Genomic DNA, 25264 nt, shown 5'->3' on the forward strand with positions numbered 1-25264 from the left:
GCATTAAAATGGAGAGGGTACAAAAAAAAAAGATTTACAAGGATTTTATTAGGGCTAAAGTGATTGAGCTTTAAGGAAAGGCTGAATAGGCAGGGAAGGTTTTTCTTCCTTGGAATGTAAGGGGCTAAGGCTAAGGCTGAGGGTGACCTTGTTAGATGCTTTGAATATTGTATAGTGCATAGATAAAGTGAATAAACAAAGACCATCGAGGAGGGGCTGGTTTGCATAGTGGATTGAGCAGCGTTGACAACTCTTGCATTTTCTTGTGGACTTAGGCACAGAAGTTGCCATAACAAACTGTGATACATTCGGATAGGATGTTTTCCATGGTAAAGGTAGGGGTGTCCAGAACTAGAGTCCAATTGTTTACGATGAGAGAAAATATATAATTGGGTCCAAAGGGCAACTGGGTGGTGAGTAGGTAGAAAGAGCTGTCACCAGAAGTGGTAGATCTGGGCACAATGGTAACCTTTGAAAAGCATTTGGATAGCAACATGGATAAATTATTTTCCTGCTGCATCAAATAAACAAATATTATCAAATGGTTTTAAAAGGCAGATAATCTTTTATCAAAGTCTAAATAACCTGCAGTAGGCTGCATAGTAATCCTTATTTTTTACAGATGTACCAAGTCCATCACAATTTGTTATGGCAATTGTGCCTAAGTCTGCATGAAAATGCACAGAGTTGTCAACACAGCTCAGTCCATCACACAAACCAGCCTCTCCTCCATGGACTCTTGTCTGTACTTCTCACTGACTTAGTAAAGGAGCCAGCATAATCCAGGACACCTCCCACCCTAGTCATTTCATCTTCTACCCGTCTTCCATTAGGCAGAAGATAAAAAGCTGGTGAATAAGCAATATCAAGCTTAAGGAAAGTTTCTATCCTCCTGTTATAAGACTCTTGCACAATAAAGGTAAACACTTGATCTCTCAGTCTACTTTGTCATGGTTCTTAAACTTTATTTTTCACCCACACTTCATTTTAGTTGTTTCTCTAACTGCTAGACTATACTCTACATTCTATTATTGCCATTCCCTTTGTCTACTTCAAAAATGCTATGGAATGATCCATATAGATGGCCTGCACAGCGAAGTTTTTCAGTGTACTCAACACGTGACAAGAATAAACAGATTACTAATTACCAATTCCCACTGGTGTTCAAAACTCTGATGGAAGGCCAGTGAAGTGACACAGTGCTTTGCTGGTGATCTCCAACTTAGAGAATTGGTTATGGAGTGGCCCAAGTTCGGTTCTTACTTTATTCTTGTGAAGTCACCTCAGGCAGCTTAACGTGTTGTTAGCCAGCAGTTACCTCCCTGGGTCAGGGAGAGACAGAGAGAAAGAGAAAGAGAGAAAGAGGGGATATCAGCCACTTCTCCTGAATGTCATCCACTCAGTTCTGATATCATTTGGGAATGAATAGACTTCTGATTACAGTCAGTACTTTCAGCTGGAGTTAGAGGGAAGAAAACTGCAAAACAATAAAAATTACATAGTTTGGTAGAGACAAAATGATCTTTGAAGCTGTAATGGGGTTAGATGACAGCTATAAATAACTCCCACTTTGCTCCCGTCACGCTTACCACCTGGACCTACCAATTTTGTGCAATCGCAGTACTTATTCACATGAATATGATCATCAGTACTTGTTCAAAACGTGCAGATAGAAATAACAACTTTACTGGAATATTCAGGAGAAGATTAGTTTATTCAACAAATTACAACCAAACAGCTGGGCTGAGATCCATGAAATACTGCATAAACTACATGCCTTCTCATTGTTAAACATCTTAATGAATCTTCAAAAAAGCCAAAAGAAAAGGGATCTTGCATGTTTAAGTAAACCTCACTGAGTTACCCAATTCATTTTAAGTTACCTAAACACAATGTAACCAAGAAAGTGATCTTGTTCAACTTTGTGCTTATAGACTGCTTCCTTGCACTCTTCCCTATAGGTTGCTGTCCATGAAATTGGCCATGCACTTGGCTTGTCCCATCTCCTTCGAACAGGCTCTGTTATGCACCCAAATTACAACACGCATGGTGAAAACTTTGAACTAGACTGGTTAGACAGGAAGGCTATACAACGTTTATATGGTAAGTACAGGCTCTGGAAGCAGAGATCCTGTTACAGTGAGAGCGGACTATTCCATTCAACATAAGGGGGAAATGAAAAGGTGTCTTTCTTAATAAGATTGTCTACATCCTTTATCAATTAAACTGAGAAACAAATTCTAGACAGATTTAGTGCTTATTTACAGAAGTCCGTGTAGTGGATCTTCTTCAGTTCTAGTACAGTACAGAATAGTACTTTTTACTTCACTCAGATTAGTGGCACTGAAGTCTAAGAGAGACTGATGCAGAGCTGGCCAATTGCTGAAAATCATCTCACCCAAAGCTTTTGGAAAATGGTCCTCACAATTTAACATACACCTTGAAAATCTCATTTTGGGAGTAGATTTGAAGAAGGAGGTATCTTTGTTGGTAACAAAAGCTATTTGCTTTAGAATTGAAGACTAGACCCAGTTGATCCTTACAAATTAAAATTCTCTATGCAGTCCTCTATCCTGGAGTAATCTTGGAATGAAGGTGAAGTTATTGATTTCTGATTCTTCATCTTGCTTGTCTCCACATCCACAGGCTAGTTAATTTAACTCATTTGCTGCTATAATCTAAGCCTGCAGATGAGGTGCCCTATCACATTGATAAAGGGAGTTCATTGTCTTTCACCCAGTTGGCATTTGACAATTTGGGTAAGTGCTATTTCCATATTCAGCAAGAACCACACATAACCTCCATTAATAAAATACTTTAATGAAATACTGTAAAAATAATTAATAATATCAGAATGCCATTCAAAGATGCTTCACAGGATCAGAATAGCTACTTAAAGAAGGAGTTGTTCACTATGACAAAAAGCTTAAATTGTGCCAGGTTTTAGGAAGAGAAAGGAGATGAACTAACTAAAGGCTCAGCTGTGATTAGTGGGGATGAGGGAGCAAGGGAGGGGAGGGAGCTAGAGGTGACTCAGGCAGTGGTGTTTGGAGATGACTCAAGAGATGATAAAGGAAGATTTAAATAAAACATAAGGAAGATTATGTTTCCAGTGGGCTACTGTAAGGTATACTGTAAGCATGAAAACTGAACAGGACTTGGAAGATTGAAAACTGGCTCCAGGGACTTCATTGTGCTGAAAATTAGGGAAGAGATTGAAGGGGCTTCAGGATCTTACAGGACTAGGGCAGCTAAATCCTGAGCTCCATGGATAGAGGCAAATTAATAAGTAATGTGTATTTTTGTGACTTGAAAGCTATTTCTCATGACATTCCATGGGGTCATTACTCAGCCCCTTGTTTTTTTTATATTGATGATCTGGATTAAATGCTGCAGCACAACAGAGACAATCTAAAACTTAGCCGTAAGAAGAAAAGCTTTAAGCTGCAAGAATATATAGAGGGGCTTGTAATAAATGGAATTTAATGTGAAGTGTGGGGTAATGCATTTTGGAACATGAAACAGACAAGAGAATATACATTAAACTTGAAGGTATTGAGTAGAGTGAAGAAGTGTTTCCACAGATCTTTAAATATAGCAGGATAGATTAAGACAGTCACAAACACGAACACAAGAACACCCCAAACCTTTCCTCTCCTCAAACACAACCAATCCTCTTCCCATCTCTGATCCCAGCTCTCATCTGTGCCAGGTCTTCACAATTCTCTCTGACCTTCTCTTCTCTGAGGTAGTGAGTTCCTCACCCACCATGACACCGATCTCTTCTTCGGCTGCCTCCATCTCCAAGCCTATTTCTTTGACAAGGACTTTCCAGCCCACAATGATGACCCCTACTGTCGTCTTCAACCCTCCTCCTTCTCCTAGACATGCCACTCTAGTCTTGTGCCTGCTAACTGAATCTCCTCTCTCCAATTCTAATCTCACTGCTTCCGAATTTGCTGCTCTCCAATCCCACCACACTAATCCAAAGCTCACCACCAGACCTATAGATAATGGGGGCATTGTAGTAGTCTGGCGGACTGACCTCCCTGAGAACAGGCAGCAACTCTCAGACATGTTCTCTTACTTACCCCTCAAACAGGACCCCACCAAGGAGCAGCAGGCCATCTCTGACCTTATTAACTCTGGGGATCTTCCATCCATTTCCCCAACCTTATAGCTCCCTTACCCCACAATACCTATTTCTACCTCCTACTCAAGATCCATAAACCTGCCTGTTCAGGTAGACCCATTGTTTAGCCTGTTCTTGCCCCACTGAATTTATATCTACATACCTCAGCTTTGTTTTATACCCCTGGTTCAGTCCCTTTCTACCTACATCCATGACACTTCACATGTTCTGAATCTTTTCAGTGACTTCAGGTTCCCTGGCCCTGGTTATTTAATTTTCACTATGGATGTCTAGTCCCTATACACATCCATCCACCATCCATCCACCACATCCATCCACCTTAAAACTCTCCATTTCTTTCTGGACAACAAACCCAACCAGTTCTTCTTCACTATCACTCTCTATCACTCTCTTCCATCTGGCAAAACTGGTCCTCACCCTCAATAAGTTCTCCTTCTGCTCCTCCCACTTCCATCAAACCAAAGATGTGGCCTTGGGCACTTGCACAGGTCCCTGCAATGCTTGCCTTTTTGTTGGCTATACTAAAGTGTCCTCCTTCTTCAAAGAAGGGGTCTTTCTCTGCCCTCACCCACATCTCTTCCATTGTGCACATGTCTGACCTCACCTCGTCCTCCCACCACCACACCAGTGATAGGGGTTCTATTGTCCTCACCTACCACCCCATGTCCAGCACACAATTCTCCGTACTTCCACTGTCTCTAGCAGGATTCCAGCACGAAGCACATTTTTCCCTCACCCCTACTTTCTACTTTCTGCAGAGATCGTTCCCTTATTCACTCATCCCTCCCCACTGATCTCTCTCCCAGCATTTATCCTTGCAAGTGGAACAAGTGTCACATCTGCCCCTACACTTCTTCCCTCACTACCATTCAGGGCCCCAAACAGAGCTTCCAGGTGAGGCAACATTTCACCTGTGAGTCTGTTGATAATATAATAAGCTCAGTGGATAGAAGGGTACAGATTGACGTTATTTTCTTGGATTTCCAGAAGGCGTTCGATAAGGTGTCACATGAAAGACTTATCCATAAGTTAAGGATGCATAGAGTTGTGGGTGATGTATTAGCATGTATAGACAGCTGACTAACTAATTGAAAGCAGAGGGTCGGGATACATGGCTAACACTCTGGTTGGCAATCAGTGATGAGTGTTGTGCCACAGGGGTTGGTGCTGGGCCCACTGCTGTTCACGATATACAGTAACAATCTGGAACAGTGGACCAAGTGTAGTATATCTAAGTTTGTTGATGATACGAAATTGAGTGGAAAAGCAAATTTTGCAGAAGGTGCAGAGAGATATAGATAGGTTAAGTAAGTAGGCAAGGGTCTGACAGATGGAGTACAATGTTGGTAAATGTGAGGTCATCCACTTTGGAAGGAAAAATGGAAGAGCAAATTATTATTTAAGTGGTAAAAAATTGCAGCATGCTGCTGTGCAGAGGGACTTGGGAGTGCTTGTGTATGAATCACATAAGGTTGGTTTGCCTGTACAGCAGGCTATCAGGAAGGCAAATGGAATGTTGACCTTCATTGCTAGAGGGATTGAATTTAAGAGCAGGGAGATTATGATGCAACTGTACAGGGTACTGGTGAGGCCACACCTGGAGTACTGTGTGCAGTTCTGGTCTCCTTATTTGAGGAAGGATACACTGGCTTTGGAGGCAGTGCAGAGAAAGTCCACCGGGTTGATTCCAGAGATGAGAGGGTTTGACTATGAGGAGAGACTGAGTCAACTGGAACTGTACTTGCTGGAATTCAGAAGAATGAGAGAAGATCTTATAGAAACATATAAAATTATGAAAGGAATAGATAAGATTGAGGCAGGAAAGTTGTTTCCACTGGTAGGATATACTAGAGCTAGAAGACATAGCCTCAAGATTTAGGACGAAGATGAGGAGGAAATGTTTTTCTCAGAGGGCACTGAATCTGTGGAATTCTCTGCCTAATGAAGCAGTGGAGGCTACCTCAGTAAATACAGTCGGCCCTCCTTATCCGCGGATTCCGCATGCGCGAATTCAACCAACTGCGAATCGCGAAAACCCAGAAGTGCTCTTCCAGCACTTGTTGTTTGAGCATGTACAGACATTTTTTCTTGTCATTATTCCCTAAACAATGCAGTATAACAACCATTTTACACAGCATTTACATTGTATTAGGTATTATAAGTAATCTAGAGATGATTTAAAGTATACGGGAGGATGTGTGTGGGTTATCGTGGATCGGAATCGAAAAAAATCAGAAGTTCTCTTACTAAGTAAGTTGGAACGGGTACATCCGGTATTTTTTAGTGTCAGTTAGTCAAACGTTTGTCTTAGTATATAGTATACATTTTACCTTTCTATGCATATAAAACACTTAAGAACGTAAGTTTCAGTGCCAGGCTCGGGAACAGAAGTTGTCGGGACTTGGTACAGATCACTCCCGAGTACGCTCTCCACCATGCCGGGTTGATGTGGAGGATCAAAAACTCAAATCCCCAGAACCTAATCATTAAACCATTGTGTTGCTTAGTAATAATTGTAGCTTTCATTGGGGCAGAGCCTTTCTCACTTTATCCTTTAAAACTGCTCCGATCGTTGACCGACCTAGCCTAACACTTTTCCAATGACCGATGGTGTTTCACCTCTTTCTGATCGCTTTATTATTTCCACTTCATTTTCAATTGTGATCGTGATTATTTTCGTGAACAGAAACACTGTGCATTCAGAGCTCTGACGCCGGGTCCTAATGTCCACCGCACTGAGACAGGTTAAATGAGATCTGGGGTTCCGTTGTGTCCTAAGGTCCACCGGAAAGGCAGATGAGTCCATGGCCAGATCAACCATGATCTTATTGAACGGCAGGGCAGGCTCGATGGAATAGATGGCTTACTCCTGCTCCTATTTCTTATGTTCTTATATCATCTACTGTATTTGGTGCTCCTGCTGTGGCCTCCTGTATACCAGTAGATTGGGAGATCGCTTCACTGAGCACATATGCTCCATCCACCAGATATAGTGGCATCTCCCTGTAGTGACATTTTTCAATTCTACTGCCCATTCCCATTCCAGCATGTCAGTCCATGGCCTCCTGTACTGCCGCAATTTGGCCACACTCCGGTTGGAGCTGCAACACCTTATATTCTGTCTGGGTAGCCTGCAACCTGTTGGCATGAACATCAATTTCTCAAACCCCCACCACCACCCCCCCCCCACCATTCCCTATTCCTCTAACATTTTCTGTGTGTTTCCCAATCCACTAGCTTTCCATTATATTTTACTTTATTTTATGTCTTCTCTTTTGCTTTAATGATGTCTTTGACTTTCCTTGTCACCCACAGTTGCCTCATCCTTCCTTTATCCTGTCCCTTCTGAATTTCTCCCAGAAACTCCGACCATTGTTATTCTGCCATCATCCTTGCTAGTGTTCCCTTTCAATCAACTTTGACTAGCTCTTCCCTCATGTCTTTGTAGTTTCCTTTATCTGCAGGTTGAATTCTATTATTTAATGATTTCAGGTCAGACAACATATGCAGAAAGTGGGAGAGTTAAGATTTCAAGTCAAAGACCACTATTCAGAACCGGGAAGGAGGGACAAAAATTTAATTTTTAAGTTACAAAGCTGAAATGGACAGGACAAAAGGAATTCTGATGATGTGAGGCCAAAGTTGACATGGACATATACTGGGTTAAATTAGTTTCTATTTCCCAGATGCTGCTTGTCCTATAAACTACACAGTTTTGAACCCCTGAAAAAGGGATTCACAGGGCTGACTCTGAGGATGAAAGAGGTTTTCAAAAATGAGGTGGTGAAGGTCAGCAAATGGGAGAGAAACAAAAAATATTTCATTGAGATCGTCTGGGAAGTACAGTAAAAGAGTGAGAGAAGTCTTCATGTCAGATTGTCTAGGTTGGAAAGCTTGAGAAGTAACATTATTTTTGACAGAAATTACGGATGCTACAGTCTGATTGTATGTTTCTTCCATCACTTCACTACTTAATAACTAAGTAATGATAGACCCAGACTGGGTAGTGAGTCCATGAGCGAGAGGTTGCAAAATTATCTTGCACTTTTGCAAATCTGGTTCACTTCCTCTATTATTGGTGCTTTAATAGGAGCATTAGATTAATGGTCCCAAGTTATTGAGCAACAAAAGGAAAGATGAAAAGGAATAAAATCACAGAAAGAAGTGCTGAAAATACTAGAATGCTATAAAAAGATATGATTTGGAGTCTCGATTCAACTCTCTAGAGTCATGCTAAAATCGGGTGCTATAGTCAGAAACAGGCTCTTTAGCCTACTGCATCCACAACAACTGTTACACCCATCAGTACCTATCACGTTCATTACTTTAGGAAGTTATGATGCAACTTTACACCCAGTTTGATCACTCTTGGAGTATTGTGTCCCATTCTTCAGAATATACTTTAGGAAAGGCATAAAAACCTCAGAGAATCTGCAGAAGAGACTTCTTATAAGGATCAAAGAGTCTTCTTATAAGGATCCTGGGGATGAAGGAATTTATTGACGTGAATCACAGAAGAAGCCAGGGTTGTTTCCATTGGTACTTTGAATCAACATTGTTTACTTTTTTCCCTTTCGTTAGTCAGTTTCCCTCGATGTGTAATTAAGTTCAGTAGTTTCTGGGATTATGGAAGCACAGCTTGATCACTTTGGATGGATGACTCCTTTCCAGCGTTAGTTTTGTGAATCAGCTTCAGTACTTGTCTAGAGAAGAATAGCACTTCCTTCATTTTCTTAGGTCGCACTAGCTGACTTGTAATCAAAATGTTGTTGGCTGAAGAAGCCGAATGTAAAATTTTATCACTAGAAGTTTCCGGAAAGAGGATTAGGAAGAAAAGTTCTCAGCACTTCAGATGGAATCATGTAGCATCACTAAATATAGTGGATATATTTATACACCATATAAATATATACAGTAATGTATGTTGTTTATTTGGATTTTCAGAAAGCCTTTGACAAGGTGCCAAACATTAGGCTGCTTAAGAGCCAATGGTATTACAGGAATGATACCAGCATGGATAGAAGATTGGCTGACTGACAGGAGGAAAAGAGTGGGAATAAAGTTAACCTTTTCTGATTGGCTGCCGGTGACTAGTAGTGTGCCACAGGGCTTGGCATTGGGACTGCCTCTTTTCATGTCATATGCCAATGAAATTACTTAAGATCTTGATGGCTTTGTGGCCAAGTCTGCAAATACAGGTGGAGGGGCGGGTGGAGTTGAGGATGCAGGATGTCTGCAGAAGGACCGAGACAGATTGGGGGAATGGGCAAAGAAGTGGCAGATAGAATATAGTGTAGAGAAGTTGTAACACCTGTGTAGTGCTTGATCTCGTGTGTCTGGACATCACACTCCTTATAAGAAAATTTGTTCACATAGTACTACACTGGGCGCTAGTGGGCCATCAGAAGCTCTAGGTATTGTAAGGAGGCAGTGAGTAGAAAACACACACTTCTAGAGGTAATTTTGTTTATAAAAAATAGCAAGATATACAGTAAGCACAATTCAAAAGTCTGTTTTAGGTTCCAAATCTCAGATAGCAAATGAAAACCAAATTCCTTTATAGTTAGAATCAGTGAGTTTCATTAGAATAACCTTTATTGCTCCAATTTCTCTAACTAATTAGATCTAGTACTCTTTTTAAAGGTTTACAGACTGACCTTTCCTTTTTATTTATCCCTAGTTAGTCGGAAAACTAATTGAATTCCTATTCTGAAGTAGAATAGGTAAATTTAGTTTTAGTTCATGTCAGTATGTCTACAAATTCAAATTCAACACCTCCAAAATTATATGCTGTATATACAGCTTAACTCCCTTCATGACAAATCTCCAACTCTTAAACAAAGTAAATCCCATTCAGTCACTTATCAAAGTTCTTGCAAAATAATCAGTTCTTCCAAAAATTCAAATTCAGATCCTTCAACTGAGAATGAAACTTATTCACCCAACCCTATTAAATCCTCTACGTCTTGAAACATTTCATTCCTTGCTGATTCTTCGATCTTGGGTGGTCCGCCATCTTGTTTCTTGGCCTTTTAGAGGAAATAGTGAGTCATCCATGAAAAGTCGATTCACAAAACTTACACAAAATAAAAACCTGACCTGTGTACAGCAAGACTACAATCCATAAGTTCTTATACGCATTTTATTCTCTATTTCAAAATAACTCAATGTCACATTGTCATTTCAAAACATTTCTCAGTTGCAACACTACTGAACATACTTCACACACAAATTATACACTCAGAACAGTAAAAGTGTTTTAACTCACCAATTCCTTGGCGTGATTTAACAGAACTAATTCCCGTTACAGATTTTTATCTTTAGTTAGTTTCTATAGTTTGCTGTGTTTCTATTGCTCATCCACGCCTCATCAGCCACGTCTTGTTCTGGCGTAGATTTTTTTTAAAGTTCTCTTTTTTTTAAAAAATTCAGTAAACCTCGTTTTCATCCCTTCGCAGGTAGAGCTTTCCAACATTACATCTTTGGGTTTAATTAACCTGGGTTACAAAGTGTATGGTCATGCGCTTAGGCGGAAGGAATAAAGGCATGGAGTCATTTCAAAATGGAGAGAAAATTTAAAAAATCAAAGGCCTTGAGAGTCCTTGTGCAGGATTCCCTAAAGGTCAACTTGCAGGATGAGTTGGTGTGAGGGAGGCAAATGCAATGTTAGCATTAATTTCGAGAAGTCTAGAATACAAAAGCAAGGTTAGGATGCTGAGTCTTTGTAAGACACTGGTGAGGCCTCACTTGGAATATTGTGAATAGGTTTGGGCCCCTTATCAAAGAAAGGATATGCGGGCATTGGAGAGGGTCCAGAGGAGGAATGAAAGAGTTAACATATGAGGAGAGTTTATGGCTCTGAGACTCTACTCCCTGAAGTTTAGAAGAACAAAGGGGTATCTCACTGAAATATATTAAACACTGAAAGGCCCAGATAGAGTGGATGTGGAGAAGATATTTCCTAGATGGGGGAGTCTAGGACCAGAAAGCACAGACTCAGAATTAAAGGACATCCATTTAGAACAGAGGTGAGGTAAAATATTTTACCAGAGGGTGGTGAATCTTTGAAATTCATTGCCACAGGCAGCTGTGCAGGCCAAGTTATTTATTTAAGGCTGAGGTTGATAGGTTCTTGATTGATCAGAGTGTCAAAAGTTATGGGGAGATGGTAGGAAAGTAGGGTTGAGAGGGATAATAAATCAGCCATGATGGAATGTTAGAGCAGGTTCAATGGGCCAAGTGGCCTAATTCTACTCCTAGGGCGTGGTCTTATGGACTTATGATATATTGTCAAATTTATAATCCAAGGGTTGTTAAGTAGAAATCCATCACAACATTTTTAGAAATTAAATTCAATTGAAGATAAAAAATGTCTTATCCATACAATAAAACTGATCATAAAACAAGAGCGCTATTGAAAAAAGGACCTGGTTTATAAATGTCATGAGTTGTCCACAGCAAGTCTGGTCCTTTTGTGATCAATACAATTCTTAATGATAAAATCAATCAGTGTTGGAAACACACAAGTCAATTTGCATCCACGGAGGGAGAATCAAGAGTCCTTGTTACAGGCTGATGGACTTTAATTCAAATCAGATAATTTCAGAAAACCAAGTTTTAATCTGCATTAGTTCAAGAAGAAAGTCATCACTGGGGCTGAAATGGCTAGCACAAGAGGGCACAGTTTTAAGGTGCTTGGAAGTAGGTACAGTGGAGATGTCAGGATAAGTTTTTGACGCAGAGTAGTAAGTGCGTGGAATGGGCTGCCGGCGACAGTGGTGGAGGCGGATATGATAGGGTCTTTTAAGAGATTCCTGGATAGGTACATGGAGCTCAGAAAAATAGAGGGCTATGGCTAATCCTAGGTAATTTCTAAGAAAGGGACACGTTCAGCACAGCTTTGTGGACCGAAGGGCCTGTATTGTGCTGTAGGTTTTCTATGTTTCTACTTTCAGGTTAGTAGGGATGAATAAACCTTGCAGACACCCTTTACAATGCTATAAAATAAACTGTCATTTCACAATCTCAGACAAGGACAGAATGTTGCGGTTTATACTAAGTAGTTTTACTGGAATTGCACTTAAATTGCATCACATTCCTAGATCTGATACCCATGAACTCTGCTCCTCATAAGGCATTAGCATATACAGCATTCAATGACAAATAATTTATCCTGGCTATGTCCAAATTGGTAACGTGTGGTTCCTGCCTCAATTCTTAGGTGCTTGTGAAGGTGCTTTCAGTACAGTGTTTGACTGGGTCTACCAGCGTAAGAATTCCGATGGCACTGTGACTTACCACTTCAACACATACTTCTTCAGAAAGAGCTGGTACTGGCTGTACGAAAACAGGAGCAACAGGACTCGCTATGGAGACCCAATTCCCATCTCCACTGGATGGCGAAATCTTCCTGAATCAGATATAGATGCCTTTGTTCATATCTGGGCCTGGAGTAACCATTTTGAGGAGAAAAGAGATGTACAGTACTTCTTCAAAGGTAAAATATAAGGAAGTTTATGACAGGGTAAATTATAATTTTCCCAGTTGTCTCAAAGATAAATGGGATAGCACAGCTGGTAAAGCTGCTGGCTCACAGCCCCAATGACCTGGGTTCGATCCTGACCTCGGAAGCCATCTGTGTAGAATTCACACATTCTCCCTGTCACCACATTGTTTCCTCGACTTGCATCTCAAAGGTACGTTGAGTGGTTAATTGGTTACAATGGGTTACCATTTAGTACAGGTAAATGTGAAGACAATTAAATGGGATTTGATGAGTATGTGAGAGATATGGAGAGATGGAAGTTGTATCCAACTGAGAGGGAGAGTTAGACTGACGAGATTAGTCTGATGGGAGCTAGCAATGATCTGATGCACTGATTACGCTCCTGCGTTACAAGTAAGTTTACCAAGAGTGAAATCTGAGCTAGAAAGATCCAATGTTCAATTTTATACTGCACTAAAAAAACTCATTTAACCCATCATTTCCATGCCTGCTTCCAAGGGGACAATCTCATGAGTTCCATTCAAATAATTTTCCCTTTACACGTGTCCATCAGCTTCACTGTGATTCCATCTGCTTTTAATATACATCAAGAAATATTTTACAGGTGGTCAATTAAGCTACCAATCCAGATATTTTTGGGATATAAAAGGAGAGTGAAACAGTCAGCAGAAATCAACACGGTCATGGGGAAAAGGTACAAACTCCGTGCAAGCAGCATGAGGTCAGAATCAAATCCTGGTTCCTGGACTTCTACGGCAGTGAGGCTCCCCACCTCCCCACTTACCATATAAGGTAAGATGGTGATGTGGCCTCACTACTCCAGGACTGGAGCTGCTGGTGCAAAGTGCGTATGGTTGAATTTTCAAGGTGGGGTGGAGTTCGCTGAATTCACAGAAGCACTGGGTATTGAGGTAAAATGAAGAGTTTCAGTTTCTGCATCTGATCAATGCTATAACTGGACTCCCTTAAGTGGACTCTAACCTAGATTATACAGTGAAATCCTCAAACTGCTCCCTTCAGGCAAGAGTTCTACCACTGGGCTATATCCAGTACTGAAATCAAATTGAATTGCCCTTGCTGGGAGTTTGCAATTGCACTCAACAGATGATGCCATTGTCATCATCTTTTGTGACATTCTCCAAACTGGCTATTTCAAAATCATACATTATAATAAATACACAGTAGATACTGGAAATATGAAGTAAATTTGCTAGAAACACTTTGCAAGTTAGAGGGTATCTGTTAGTTTTCTTTTCTACTGAACTAATTTAATATTCCCTTTCCCAGCTCTGGTGAAGACTTTCTGACATGAAATATTGTCACTTTCCACAGGCGCTGCCTGACCTGCTGAGTGTTTCCAGCATTTTCTGTTTTCAAACCTTTCCCAGAATTCCTGTTAGTGAGTCCAGAATCAGAATCAGGTTTAATATTATTGGTTTATGTCATGAAATTTGTTTTTTTTTGTGGCAGCAGTAGAATGCAATACATATTAATAAAAAAGCATATAAATAACAATATATATATAAATGTAATTAGATAAGTAGTGCAAAAAGAGAACAAAGAACAGTGAGGTAGCATTTATGGGTTCACTGTCCATTCAGAAGTCTGATAGTGAAGGGGAAAAAGCTGTTCCTAAAACGTTGAGTCTCCAGTACCTCCTCCTTGATGGTAGCCATAAGAAGAGGGCATGTCCTGGGTGATGGTGGTCCTGAATGATGAATGCAGTCTTTTTGAAGCATTACATTTTGAAGGTTTCCTTGATGCTGAGTGGCTAGTACCCATGATGGAGCTGATTAAGTTTACAACTTGCTGTAGTTTTTTCGATCCTATGCAGTGACCTCTCCATACCGGATGGCAATGCTCTCCAGAGTAAATATGTAGAAATCTGTGAGTATCATTGGTGACAAACAAAATCTCCTCAAACCCCTAATGAATAATAGCTGACAAATTACATCAATATGTTGGACTCAGGATAAATCTTCTGAGATGTTGACTCCCAGGAACTTGAAACCACTCTCCCTTTCCACTTCTGATTCTTAGATGAGGACTGGTGTTTGTTCCCTCAATTTCCACAATCAATTCCTTGGTCTTATGACATTGAGTGCAAGGTTGTTGTTTCAGTGCCCCTCAACCAGCTGATCCATCTCGCTCCTGTACACCTCCTTGTCACCATCTCAAATTCTACCAACAACAGTTGTGTCATTGGCAGATTTATAGAAGATGTTTGAGCTGTGCCTACCCACACAGTCATTGGTATAGAGAGAGTAGATCTAAGTACATAGACTTGAGGTGAAGATGTTTTCTTCGATCTGCACAGATTGCAGTTTTCCAGTGAGAAAGTCAAGGATTTAGTTGCAGGGTGAGGTACAGAGGCCTAGGATTTGGAGCTTGTTAATTAGAACAGTATGATTGTGTTGAACACTGAGTTGTAACCAATAAACAACAGCCTGATGTAGGTATTACTATTGTCCAAGTGATCCAGGGCCAGTGAGATTGCATCCACTGTAGACCTATTGTGGTAATAGGCGAATTGTAGTGAGTTCAGGTCCCTAAACAGACAAGAGTTGATTCTAGCCACAAATACCGTCTCAAAGCATTTCATCACAGTAAATGTGAATGCCACTGGGTGATAATCAGTGCAGCAGCTCACCCTGGCCTGCATGGGCACTGGTATGATTGTCACCCTTTTGAAGCAGCTGGGAACTTCCAACTACAGCAGCAAGAAATTGAAGATGTCCTTGAACACTCCTGCCAGTTGGTTGGCACAGGTTCTCAGAGCCCTACCAAGTACACCATCAGGGCTTGACAACTTGTGAGGGCTTATACTCTTGAAAGATATTCTGATATCTGCTTCTGAGACAGAGATTTTAGGATCATGAAGTACTGCAGGGATATGCACAAGTTTAATTTTATTCTCCCTTTCAAAGAATGCATATGGGGCATTGAGCTCATCTGGGAGCGAAGCATAATGGCCATTCATTATGTTAATTTTCTCTTTGTAGGAAGAAATGACATGCAAACCCTACAAGAGCTGACATGCATTAAATTCCATCTCGAGCCTCAATCAGAATTGGGGTTTTTTTTGCTCTTTAAATAGCTTTCTGTAGGTTCTACCTGAACACCAGTCTTGAATGCCACAGATCTAGCCCTCAATAGGCTATGAATCTAGTGGCTCATCCATGGCTTTTGGTTTGGGTATATCCAATATGTCCTTGAAGACACACACTCATCCAAATAGATCTGGATGGTCCACCATCATTTATGATGACAGGTTACATAAATGGTTTTATTTCCTTGTGAATGGCTATCTGAGGTGATTTCAAAGACTCTTACAAAAGATCCTGTGCTTTATTGGGTAAGGAAGTTGCAAAAATGAGGGCACATAACCTTAAAACCAAGTTGAAACCCTCTAGAATCAAAACTGGGAGCATCTATTCACAGGGAATATTAGAAATCCAGAGCAGTTTCCCCCCCCCCCCCCCACCCAAACCCCCCCAGTAGTCTGGTGAGAGTCAACAGGAGTCTCCAAGACAAAAATTGAAAATCCTTGGTGGGTTATAATGTTAATGGATGTGGACCAAATACAAGAAAATGGAACTGAAACATAAATAAGTCATGATTTGACTGAAAGACGGGATAAGCTGAAGAAATTAATGGAGCCTCCATATGTCTGAACGATTTTTGATTTCACCTTCTTCACTGGAATTGGCATATCTCACTCCTGTACACCCTCTTGTCACCACCTGAGATTCTACCAACAATGGTTGTATCATCAGTAAATTTATAGATGCTATTTGAGCTACGCTTAGCCATACAGTCAAGGGTATAGAGAGAGTAGAGCAGTGGGTTAAGCACATCCCTCTGAGGTGCACCAGCGTTGATCATCAGTGAGGAGATGTTATTACCAATCCACACAGATTGTGGTCTTCTGGTTAGGGAGTCGAGGATCCAATTGCAAAGGGAGGTACAGAGGCCCAAGTTCTGTTTCAGAATTGTGGGAAAGATGGTATTAAATGCTGAGCTATAGTTGATGAACAGCATCCTGACATAAGTGTTTATGTTGTCCATTGCGAAGAGCCATTGAAATTGCATCTACTGTTGACCTATTGACAGAAATATTTCAAATGTCATTAGAAACGGGGATGGTGCCGGAGGACTGGCGTATTGCTCAGGTGGTTCCATTGTTTAAAAAGGGTTCTAAGAGTAAACCTAACAATTAGAGGCCTGTCAGTTTGACGTCAGTGGTGGGTAAATTAATGGAAAGTATTCTTAGAGACGGTATATATAATTATCTGGATAGACAGGGTCTGATTAGGAATAGTCAGCATGGATTTGTGCGTGGAAGATCATGTTTGACAAATCTTATTGAATTTTTTGAAGAGGTTACGAGGAAAGTTGACGAGGGTAAGGCAGTGGATGTTGTCCATATGGACTTCAGTAAGGCCTTTGACAAGGTTCCGCACGGAAGGTTAGTTAGGAAGGTTTAATCGTTAGGTATTAATATTGAAGTAGTAAAATGGATTCAACAGTGGCTGGATGGGAGATGCCAGAGAGTAGTGGTGGATAACTGTTTGTCAAGTTGGAGGCCGGTGACTAGTGGTGTGCCTCAGGGATCTGTACTGGGTCCAAAGTTGTTTGTCATATACATTAATGATCTGGATGATGGGGTGGTAAATTGGATTAGTAAGTATGCAGATGATACTAAGGTAGATGGCGTTGTGGATAATGAAATAGGTTTTCAAAGCTTGCAGAGAGATTTAGGCCAGTTAGAAGAGTGGGCTGAACAATGGAGGATGGAGTTTAATGCTGATAAGTGTGAGGTGCTACATTTTGGTAGGAATAATCCAAATAGGACATACATGGTAAATGGTAGGGCATTGAAGAATACAGTAGAACAGGGTGATCTAGGAATAATGGTGCATAGTTCCCTGAAGGTGGAATCTCATGTGGATGGGGTGGTGAAGAAAGCTTTTGGTATGCTGGCCTTTATAAATCAGAGCATTGAGTGTAGGAGTTGGGATGTAATGTTAAAATTGTACAAGGCATTGGTAAGGCCGAATTTGGAGTATTGTGTACAGTTCTGGTCACTGAATTATAGGAAAGATGTCAACAAAATAGAGAGAGTACAGAGAAAATTTACTAGAATGTTACCTGGGTTTCAGCACCTAAGTTACAGGGAAAGATTGAACAAGTTAGGTCTTTATTCTTTGGAGCGTAGAAGGTTGAGGGGGGACTTGATAGAGGTATTTAAAATTATGAGGGGGATAGATAGAGTTGACGTGGATAGGCTTTTTCCATTGAGAGTATGGGAGATTCAAACAAGAGGACATGAGTTGAGAGTTAGGGGGTAAAAGTTTAAGGGTAACATGGGGGGAATTTCTTTACTCAGAGAGTGGTAGCTGTGTGGAACGAGCTTCCAGTAGAAGTGATAAAGACAGGTTTGGTATTGTCATTTAAAGTAAAATTGGATAGGTATATGGACAGGAAAGGAATGGAGGGTTATGGGCTGAGTGGGGGTCGGTGGGACTAGGTGAGAGTAAGCGTTCAGCACGGACTAGAAGGACCGAGATGGCCTGTTTCAGTGCTGTAATTGTTATATGGTTATATTGTGGCAATAGGCAAATTGCAATGGGTCCAGGTCCTTGCTGAGGCAGGAGTTCAGTCTGGTCATGACCAACCTCTCAAAGCATTTCATCACTGTAGATGTGAGTACTATCAGACAATAGTCATTAAGACAGCCCACATTACCCTGACCCTGATTGGATAGGGTCAAAGGATATGATGAGAAGACTGGTGTATGGGGTTCAGTGGGATCCAGAATCAGCCATGATGGAATGGTGGAGCAGACTTGATGGGCTGAATAGTCTAATTCTGCGCCTATGTCTTATGGTCTTATGGAATTGACAAACCTGTTAAGGGACAGCTAGTGCAGCTGGTAGAACCACTAGCTCACAGCTCGAGTGGCCCGGTTCGATCTTGAATTCAGGTCCCTCTGTATGGCGTTTTCACATTCTCCAGTGATTGTGCGGGTTTCCCTAAGTGCTTCAGTTTCCTGCAACATCCTAAATGTTCCCTAGCGTGTAGGTGAGTGGTAGAATCTGGGGTACACAGAAGATTTTAGAAAAAGGTGATGAGAGTAAATGGGTCAGAATCAGTAGGCCATCAGGCCTGTTTCTGTGTTGCATGACTTTGTGCATGGCCATTCACCAGTGCGACTGGGAGATGAGGAATCTTAAAGTACTTGGGCATCAGACATCTTTAACTCCTCCATTTCATTTACAGGGACACAGTACTGGCACTACGACCCCATTAATGATATGGCTTTTACTCAAGACGCACATGGAAACACCTACCCCAAGCCCATCAGTGAAGGGTTCCCCGATGTCCCCAACCCAATAGACACAGCTTATTTCAACAGAAATGACAGGAACATTTATTTCTTCAAAGGCGATGAGGTAAGTTGTCACATTTACAGCACCTACTGTAGGTATTACAATTCCTACATATCAATGTTCCCATTTACTTAAAAACTCAGCATCATATCAAAAATATAGTAAAGGATCCTCAGTAGCCATTACACTAAATGGTACTGAAACCCAAATTAGAGAGCTCTAAAGTACTCCTGGTCAGGTAGTGATGCAAACTCTCAGCTATTGTGCATTGTTTTGAGTTTTTTGTCTTCTTTTTCCTAAACTCAGTTATCTCCCCTACCCTTTAGTATTAGGTGCCACGGGAAGATGGCCAGGTTTTCCCTTTTCCCATTCTCAGACTCTTACTCCCCAACTCTTAGATGCTCTATCGTATTTCCCGGCCTCCCTTTTCAGGTCTCAGCCCTACCCCACAGGCTAACCCACTACCTAATAGTTTATCCATTCCCCTCTCTATTTATCTGCTCACAAGAAATAGTGACATGGGGTCTTTTCCATTCCAGCTGAGTTAGAACACAGGTGAATTTAAAGGTGCATGCTGCCTCAGTAAGGCACAGGGGTGTTAACTGAGATCATTTGGCAGCACAGTAGGTGCAGCTGGTAATGATGCTTCCTCACAACACTGTTAGATCCTGACCTTGGGTTAATGAATATGGACCAAAGGGTTGAAAGCAGAATTGAGGCACAAGCCAGCTGTTTCGGATGGTGGAGAATATTGGTAACTTGGGTTGAGGTGTTTGACATTGCAGAATGGAGTTAAGAGACTCAATAGGGACTCCGTATATCCAAACTGTTCTTGCATTAACAAGGCCTCTCTCTCCACACTGAGATGCTTGAAGTTGTTATGGGATAGAAACTCATGGCTCCACTGACCCAGGTATCTGGGGTTTGTGTGGAGTTTGCACTGCATTGTTTGCTCCTGGTGCTCTGATATCCCCAAACAGCCCAAAGGTCTGTGGGTTGGAAGGTTAAGTGAGCAAGTGGAGAGATGATCAAATTGGAAGTTTAGTGTAAATGGGTGCTTGATGGTCAGTGTCTCCCCAGTGTAATGACTCTATTACTCCATACAAACCATCTGTAAAGACTCAGTATGTTTTTCTATAAATCTAGTTGCTCATCTCCATGGCATAGGTCCAATACTTTTTCTTCAGGTAATATGTTCTCACCATCAATAAATCACCCCCTGCTGGATATATGGAATTTCGGAATGAAGGGTTAATGGAAAGGCAGGGAATATGGTAAGCTCATGTTCAGTGTAAAATTGTCTGTCTGATTCATGGTGCCCTTTCATTTCAGGTGACTGCCTTCAGCATCGATGTTAACCAGAAGGTGAACGGCTTTCCCAAAAAGATAGTGGACTTCTTTCCATCAACGGTGGCCGGTGACCACCCCGTGGCCAACCTAGATGCGGCCTTTTATTCGTACACTCACCGTGCTCTCTTCCTCATAAAGGACCACTACTCCTGGAAGGTGGTGACTGAAGAGGAGCGCCAAGCCAACCCCGCCCTGCCGGTCAGAAGCTTACGTGGCCATATCAGAGTGTCCGAGCAGTGGTTCGATATCTGCGATGTCCACTCGTCAATGCTCAATCTGTCATCTGATTAAACCCTTGTTGTCCCTGTATAGGAGGCTGGAGGGGTGAGGAATGAGGCACAGGGCACATGGGTGGGCAAATGAATGGATTGCACCTGCATTTTATGAATGAATTCCAGCATTAGCACTAAATACCCCTTTTTAAATGCATTTTAGTTAAACAGGCAGGTAAGAGTATTTTAACAAGTACTGTTTCCTGTTCTTCTTTGAATTTAACAATGGGTGTCTGAAGCTTGAAAAGACCACCCCAAAAGGAGAAATAATGATGCTGAACATCGGTGGCACAGTTAGGACAATAGTCTTAACAGCGTAACATTGCTTCCTCTTATCACATGGAGGTACTTTCCAATGAGCATCAGTTCACAACAGGAATAAATCTTAAGTCTGCAATAAACTGTCTGGAAAAGAAAAAGTAAACTTCCCTTTTTAAAATAAATTTTATTTTTGTACAGAAATTTGTAAGGTTCTTCAAGCACCAGGGTTTATTGAAAACAGCTCCATTCTTTAAGGGTTGATCTCAACCACTCTTGTGGTCAGTCAGTGTACAGTCAGAGTCTAGGGATGAGACCATTGCCAGGTCTTTCTTTATTTTTGCTTTTCAGGATAAGGCAGTGTTGCTTAAAACTGAGGTCCAGGGACTTCTGTGTCACAAAGAAACATGAGGAAATTAGTATTTCCATTCCCTCATCTATCCGTCCCTCCCCACTAATCTCCCTCCTGATACTTATCCCTGCAAGTGGAGGAAGTGCCAAACCTGCCCATTCACCTTCTCCCTCTCCTCTGTTCCGTGCCCCAAAAACTTCCTCCCAGGTGAAACAACACTTCACCTATGAATCTGTTGGTGTCAATTACTTTATTTGCTGCTCCCAATATACCCCCCTCTACATAGGTGAGAGCTGACATAGATTGGGGATGCTTTGATGAGCAGCTTCGCTCTATCTGCAGAAAGCAGGATTTCCCAGTGGCTGAACATTTTAATTCGAGTTCTCACTCTCATCCAACATGTTGCTGCATGACCTCCTCTTCTACCATGATAAGGCCACTATCATATTTCATCTAGATACACTCCAACTTGATGTCACAAACATTGATTTCCACAAATTCAGGTAATTCTCCTGTTCCCCTTCCCTCTTCTTCAATTCCCACTCTTCCAACCCACCCCCCACCCCCCACCTACCTATCACCTCCCCCGGTATCTCTCCCTCTCTTTCTACCGTAGCTTTCTCTCCACCCCTATCAGATACCTTTTTCTCCTGCCCTTTAACTTTTCCACCTATCACCTCCCAGTTTCTTACTTCATTTCCCCTCCACCACCTCCATAATATCACCTTCCAGTTTGTACCCCTACCTCTCCCCCCGCCTTCTTTGTCTGGCATCTTCCACCTTCCTTTCCATACTTAAAGAAGGGTCTCAGCCTGAAATGTCAACTGTTTATTCATCTCCATAGACTTGCTGAGTTCCTCCAGCATTTCGTGTGTGTTGCTTAGGAAATAAGTTCCCCCCCCCCCCAATCAGAATCAGGTTTATTATCATTGGCATATGCCGTAACATTTGTTTTTTTTTATTAGTTTTTCAAAACATTTTACAAAATTAAAAACCCCAAATCCCAATGAGGAGCATTAATACAGTGCAAGATTAAGCATACAATAACAATATGCTACAAAGGAAGAGAGTTTAACAAAAAAAGCACCTGAATTGAAGACAAGTGAGCATAGTGTCCTCCCCAAGCCCCACAACACAAGAAAAAAAACAACAACTCCAGACCAACCACCACACAGTATAAAGAGTATAAGTCCGGACAGTCAAACTCCCAGACTGTAAATACACTTAGTAACAGAGGATAATAATGCCTACTACCAGAAAAAAAAAGGAGCTGAAAGCAAGGGACCGAAAAGAAGAAAAAAAAACACGAAAAAAAAACCCTAGTCAAGAGGAAGGTTATGAAAGTACTCGATAAAAGGTCCCCAGACCTTATGGAACTTTAGATCTGAATTCAGAACTGAATAATGAATTTTTTCGAGGTCCAAGCAGGCCATAATGTCGTTAAGCCATTGTGCGTGAGTGGGCGGGGCAACATCTCTCCATCTAAGGAGGATCAAGCGTCTCGCCAGGAGAGAGGCAAAGGATAGTATTCGGCATTTGGTTGGACCCAGACATAAATCTGTCTCGCCCCAAAAACCGAACAGAGCAATTAAGGGGTTAGGTTCTAGATGCTGATTCAGAATACCCAATAATGTAGTGAAGACATCTTTCCAGAATTTCTCCAAGCTACAATAATAAAACAGCCATTTGTATCAGATATTTTATTATTGAGTTCAAAAGGAATATTTGAGTTAATAAGAATGGAAACTCCCCTAGCTTTAGCGGCAAAGGATGAATGAAAATGCTGACCCGCCCACTTTGACAGAAGCTGGGAGTTATCAGAACAACGAATATGAGTTTCTTGGAGGAAAGCAATGTCAGCTTTGAGTTGTTTAATATGTGAGAATACCTTCCTCCTTTTAACAGAGTGGTTCAGTCCCTTTACATTCCAGCTCACGAATTTAAGTGCACTAGCCATTATCAAATACTAATGCATAAAAGGCAGCAGGCATATAAACAGTCAAGCAGTACAATAGCAGAGATGTAAACATAGATTCGTAAGGTCAAAATATAAACATGTCCTAAGCAATAAAGAGATGTTGGAACTGGAAAACTCACTCCACCTACACAACCCAAAACTAGACGGCTACCAAAACAAGTAGCTAGCTCTACCAAAAAAATTAACCCAAATACAACTTCCAGATCTGTGTCATTAACAACAGTTCCGTATAAATACTGTAGCAAATAATAACTAGTTTATGCACTAGAAAACATAACTACAGATTAGAACACCTTCTGCAGAAATATACCACTTAATACAGAGAAAATCGGAAGAAAACCAAAACTAACCTACCCGCGAAAAATTATAGAAGAATAAAGTAAGGGAAAGGGAAAAAAAAGGTAAGAAGGAAAAAGAAAAGAGAAGAGGAAGGGGAAAATTATAAATTCAAGATGAGTATTTATCAACCATTTACAGAGAAGGGAGAGAAAAATTCAGAGATTAGAAAAAGGGTGAAGAAAAGAAAAAGATAAAATAAATAAATATCTAAAGCAAAGGAAAAATAAATCAGCAGTTGAACTGTGAACCGACAAACAGGGAGGCCTTCACTAAAGACTTCGAACCTCCAAAACAAGTTAGAGTTAGTTGTAGAACTCTGTAGGTAAAGTTATACAAGAATAAAAATAGGTTACACTCACACCAAATCCCGGGAGAGATTGTCAACAGCCCTTAAAGTTTCAATGAATAATGTCTGAGTGATTCAAGTGAATTCTGAGTCCAGAGAAAGTAATTTTACTATGAGGAGTACTTATCCACCATTTTAGGAGGTCCGATCAGATTCCGAAGATGACTGGATAGCCGGAAGACTTGCCACAAACGCTTCAGCTTCCTTTGCTGATTTGAACCGCTTGAATTCCCCGGTATTAAGCTTGATTCGTAGATCAGCAGGATTACGAAGGGAAGGTTTGAAACCACGATCAAAAAGCACTTTCATTACGCCTTTAAACTCAGCGCGCATCTTTAAGGTCTGGGGTGCAAAATCTTCCACAAAGCGAATGGTTGTATCCTGGTAAGAAAAAGAACCTCTGCGACGTGCCTCCACAATCAGACTGTGTTTTACCTGGTATTGATGGAAACACAAGACTACTGGTCACGGACGGGAGCCCAGAATTCCGGGGGGAACGTAAACTGTGTGCCTGTTCGAGCTCGGGCGGCTTTGGAAGCAAATCTTTCCCGAATAACTCACAGAGAAACTCAGCGAAAAACTTCACGGTTGATCCCTTTTCAGTCGCCTCTGGTAGTCCCAGAATTCTGAGGTTGCAGCGTCTGCTGCGATTTTTGAGATCCACCATTTTGGAAAGAAGTTTATTAGATTTTTCCTCTAAGCTGGAACAGAGAGTCTCCAAGTATCGAACACGACTTTCTAAATCTTCAGAAGTCGAATCGATGCGAGATAAGTGTTCAGCATGTTTGTCCACTTTATCGTTGATCCGATCCAGTTTGTCTTCTAACTGTTTGAAAGCGGTTTTAAATTCCTTTAAGATTTCGTCTTGGAGCTTTCCCAGCGCAACCAGCGTCTCGCCCGACGCGGTCATAGCTTCTTTTCTCCCGGATTTAGAACTCTTGCTAGACATTGTAAGTTAGATATATTCACAGGCAAGTAAGAGATACCGAAATAATTCCTAACTAAGGTTTAAAAAAATGGAGACATTTAGTGCAAAGGTAGCGACAGTAACGGAACAAAAGTTCGGAGCAACTAAACAATCGCCATCTTACCGGAAGTCACATTTGTTATTTTTGTGGCAACAGTACAATGCAATACATACAAAATGCTATAAGTTACAAAAGTAAATAAATAGAGTAAAAGACAAATAACAAGGCAATGTTCATGGGTTCATTCACTTCAGGAATCTGATGGCAGAGGAGATGATGTTGTTCCTAACTTTCAAATCCTGTACCTCTTCGCTGATGCATGTGCGAAGAGGGCATTTCCCTTTTGGTGA

At 41.2% G+C, this 25264-nt stretch overlaps 1 protein-coding gene across 1 annotated transcript in view; it reads left to right on the plus strand.

The window, feature by feature from the left end:
• LOC140739620 (matrix metalloproteinase-21-like) overlaps positions 1 to 21830 on the plus strand; it is a 34942-nt gene extending 13112 nt beyond the window's left edge. The window contains exons 4-7 of the mRNA XM_073068019.1: positions 1962 to 2103; positions 12375 to 12650; positions 18942 to 19114; positions 20384 to 21830. Of these exons, the coding sequence (XP_072924120.1) occupies positions 1962 to 2103; positions 12375 to 12650; positions 18942 to 19114; positions 20384 to 20692 (900 nt within the window). The 3' untranslated portion in view covers positions 20693 to 21830. The remainder of the gene's footprint in view (positions 1 to 1961; positions 2104 to 12374; positions 12651 to 18941; positions 19115 to 20383) is intronic.
• Positions 21831 to 25264: the final 3434 nt, after the last annotated feature.

The sequence above is a fragment of the Hemitrygon akajei genome, chromosome 15, assembly GCF_048418815.1.
Source record: "Hemitrygon akajei chromosome 15, sHemAka1.3, whole genome shotgun sequence".
Taxonomy (NCBI): Eukaryota; Metazoa; Chordata; class Chondrichthyes; order Myliobatiformes; family Dasyatidae; genus Hemitrygon; species Hemitrygon akajei.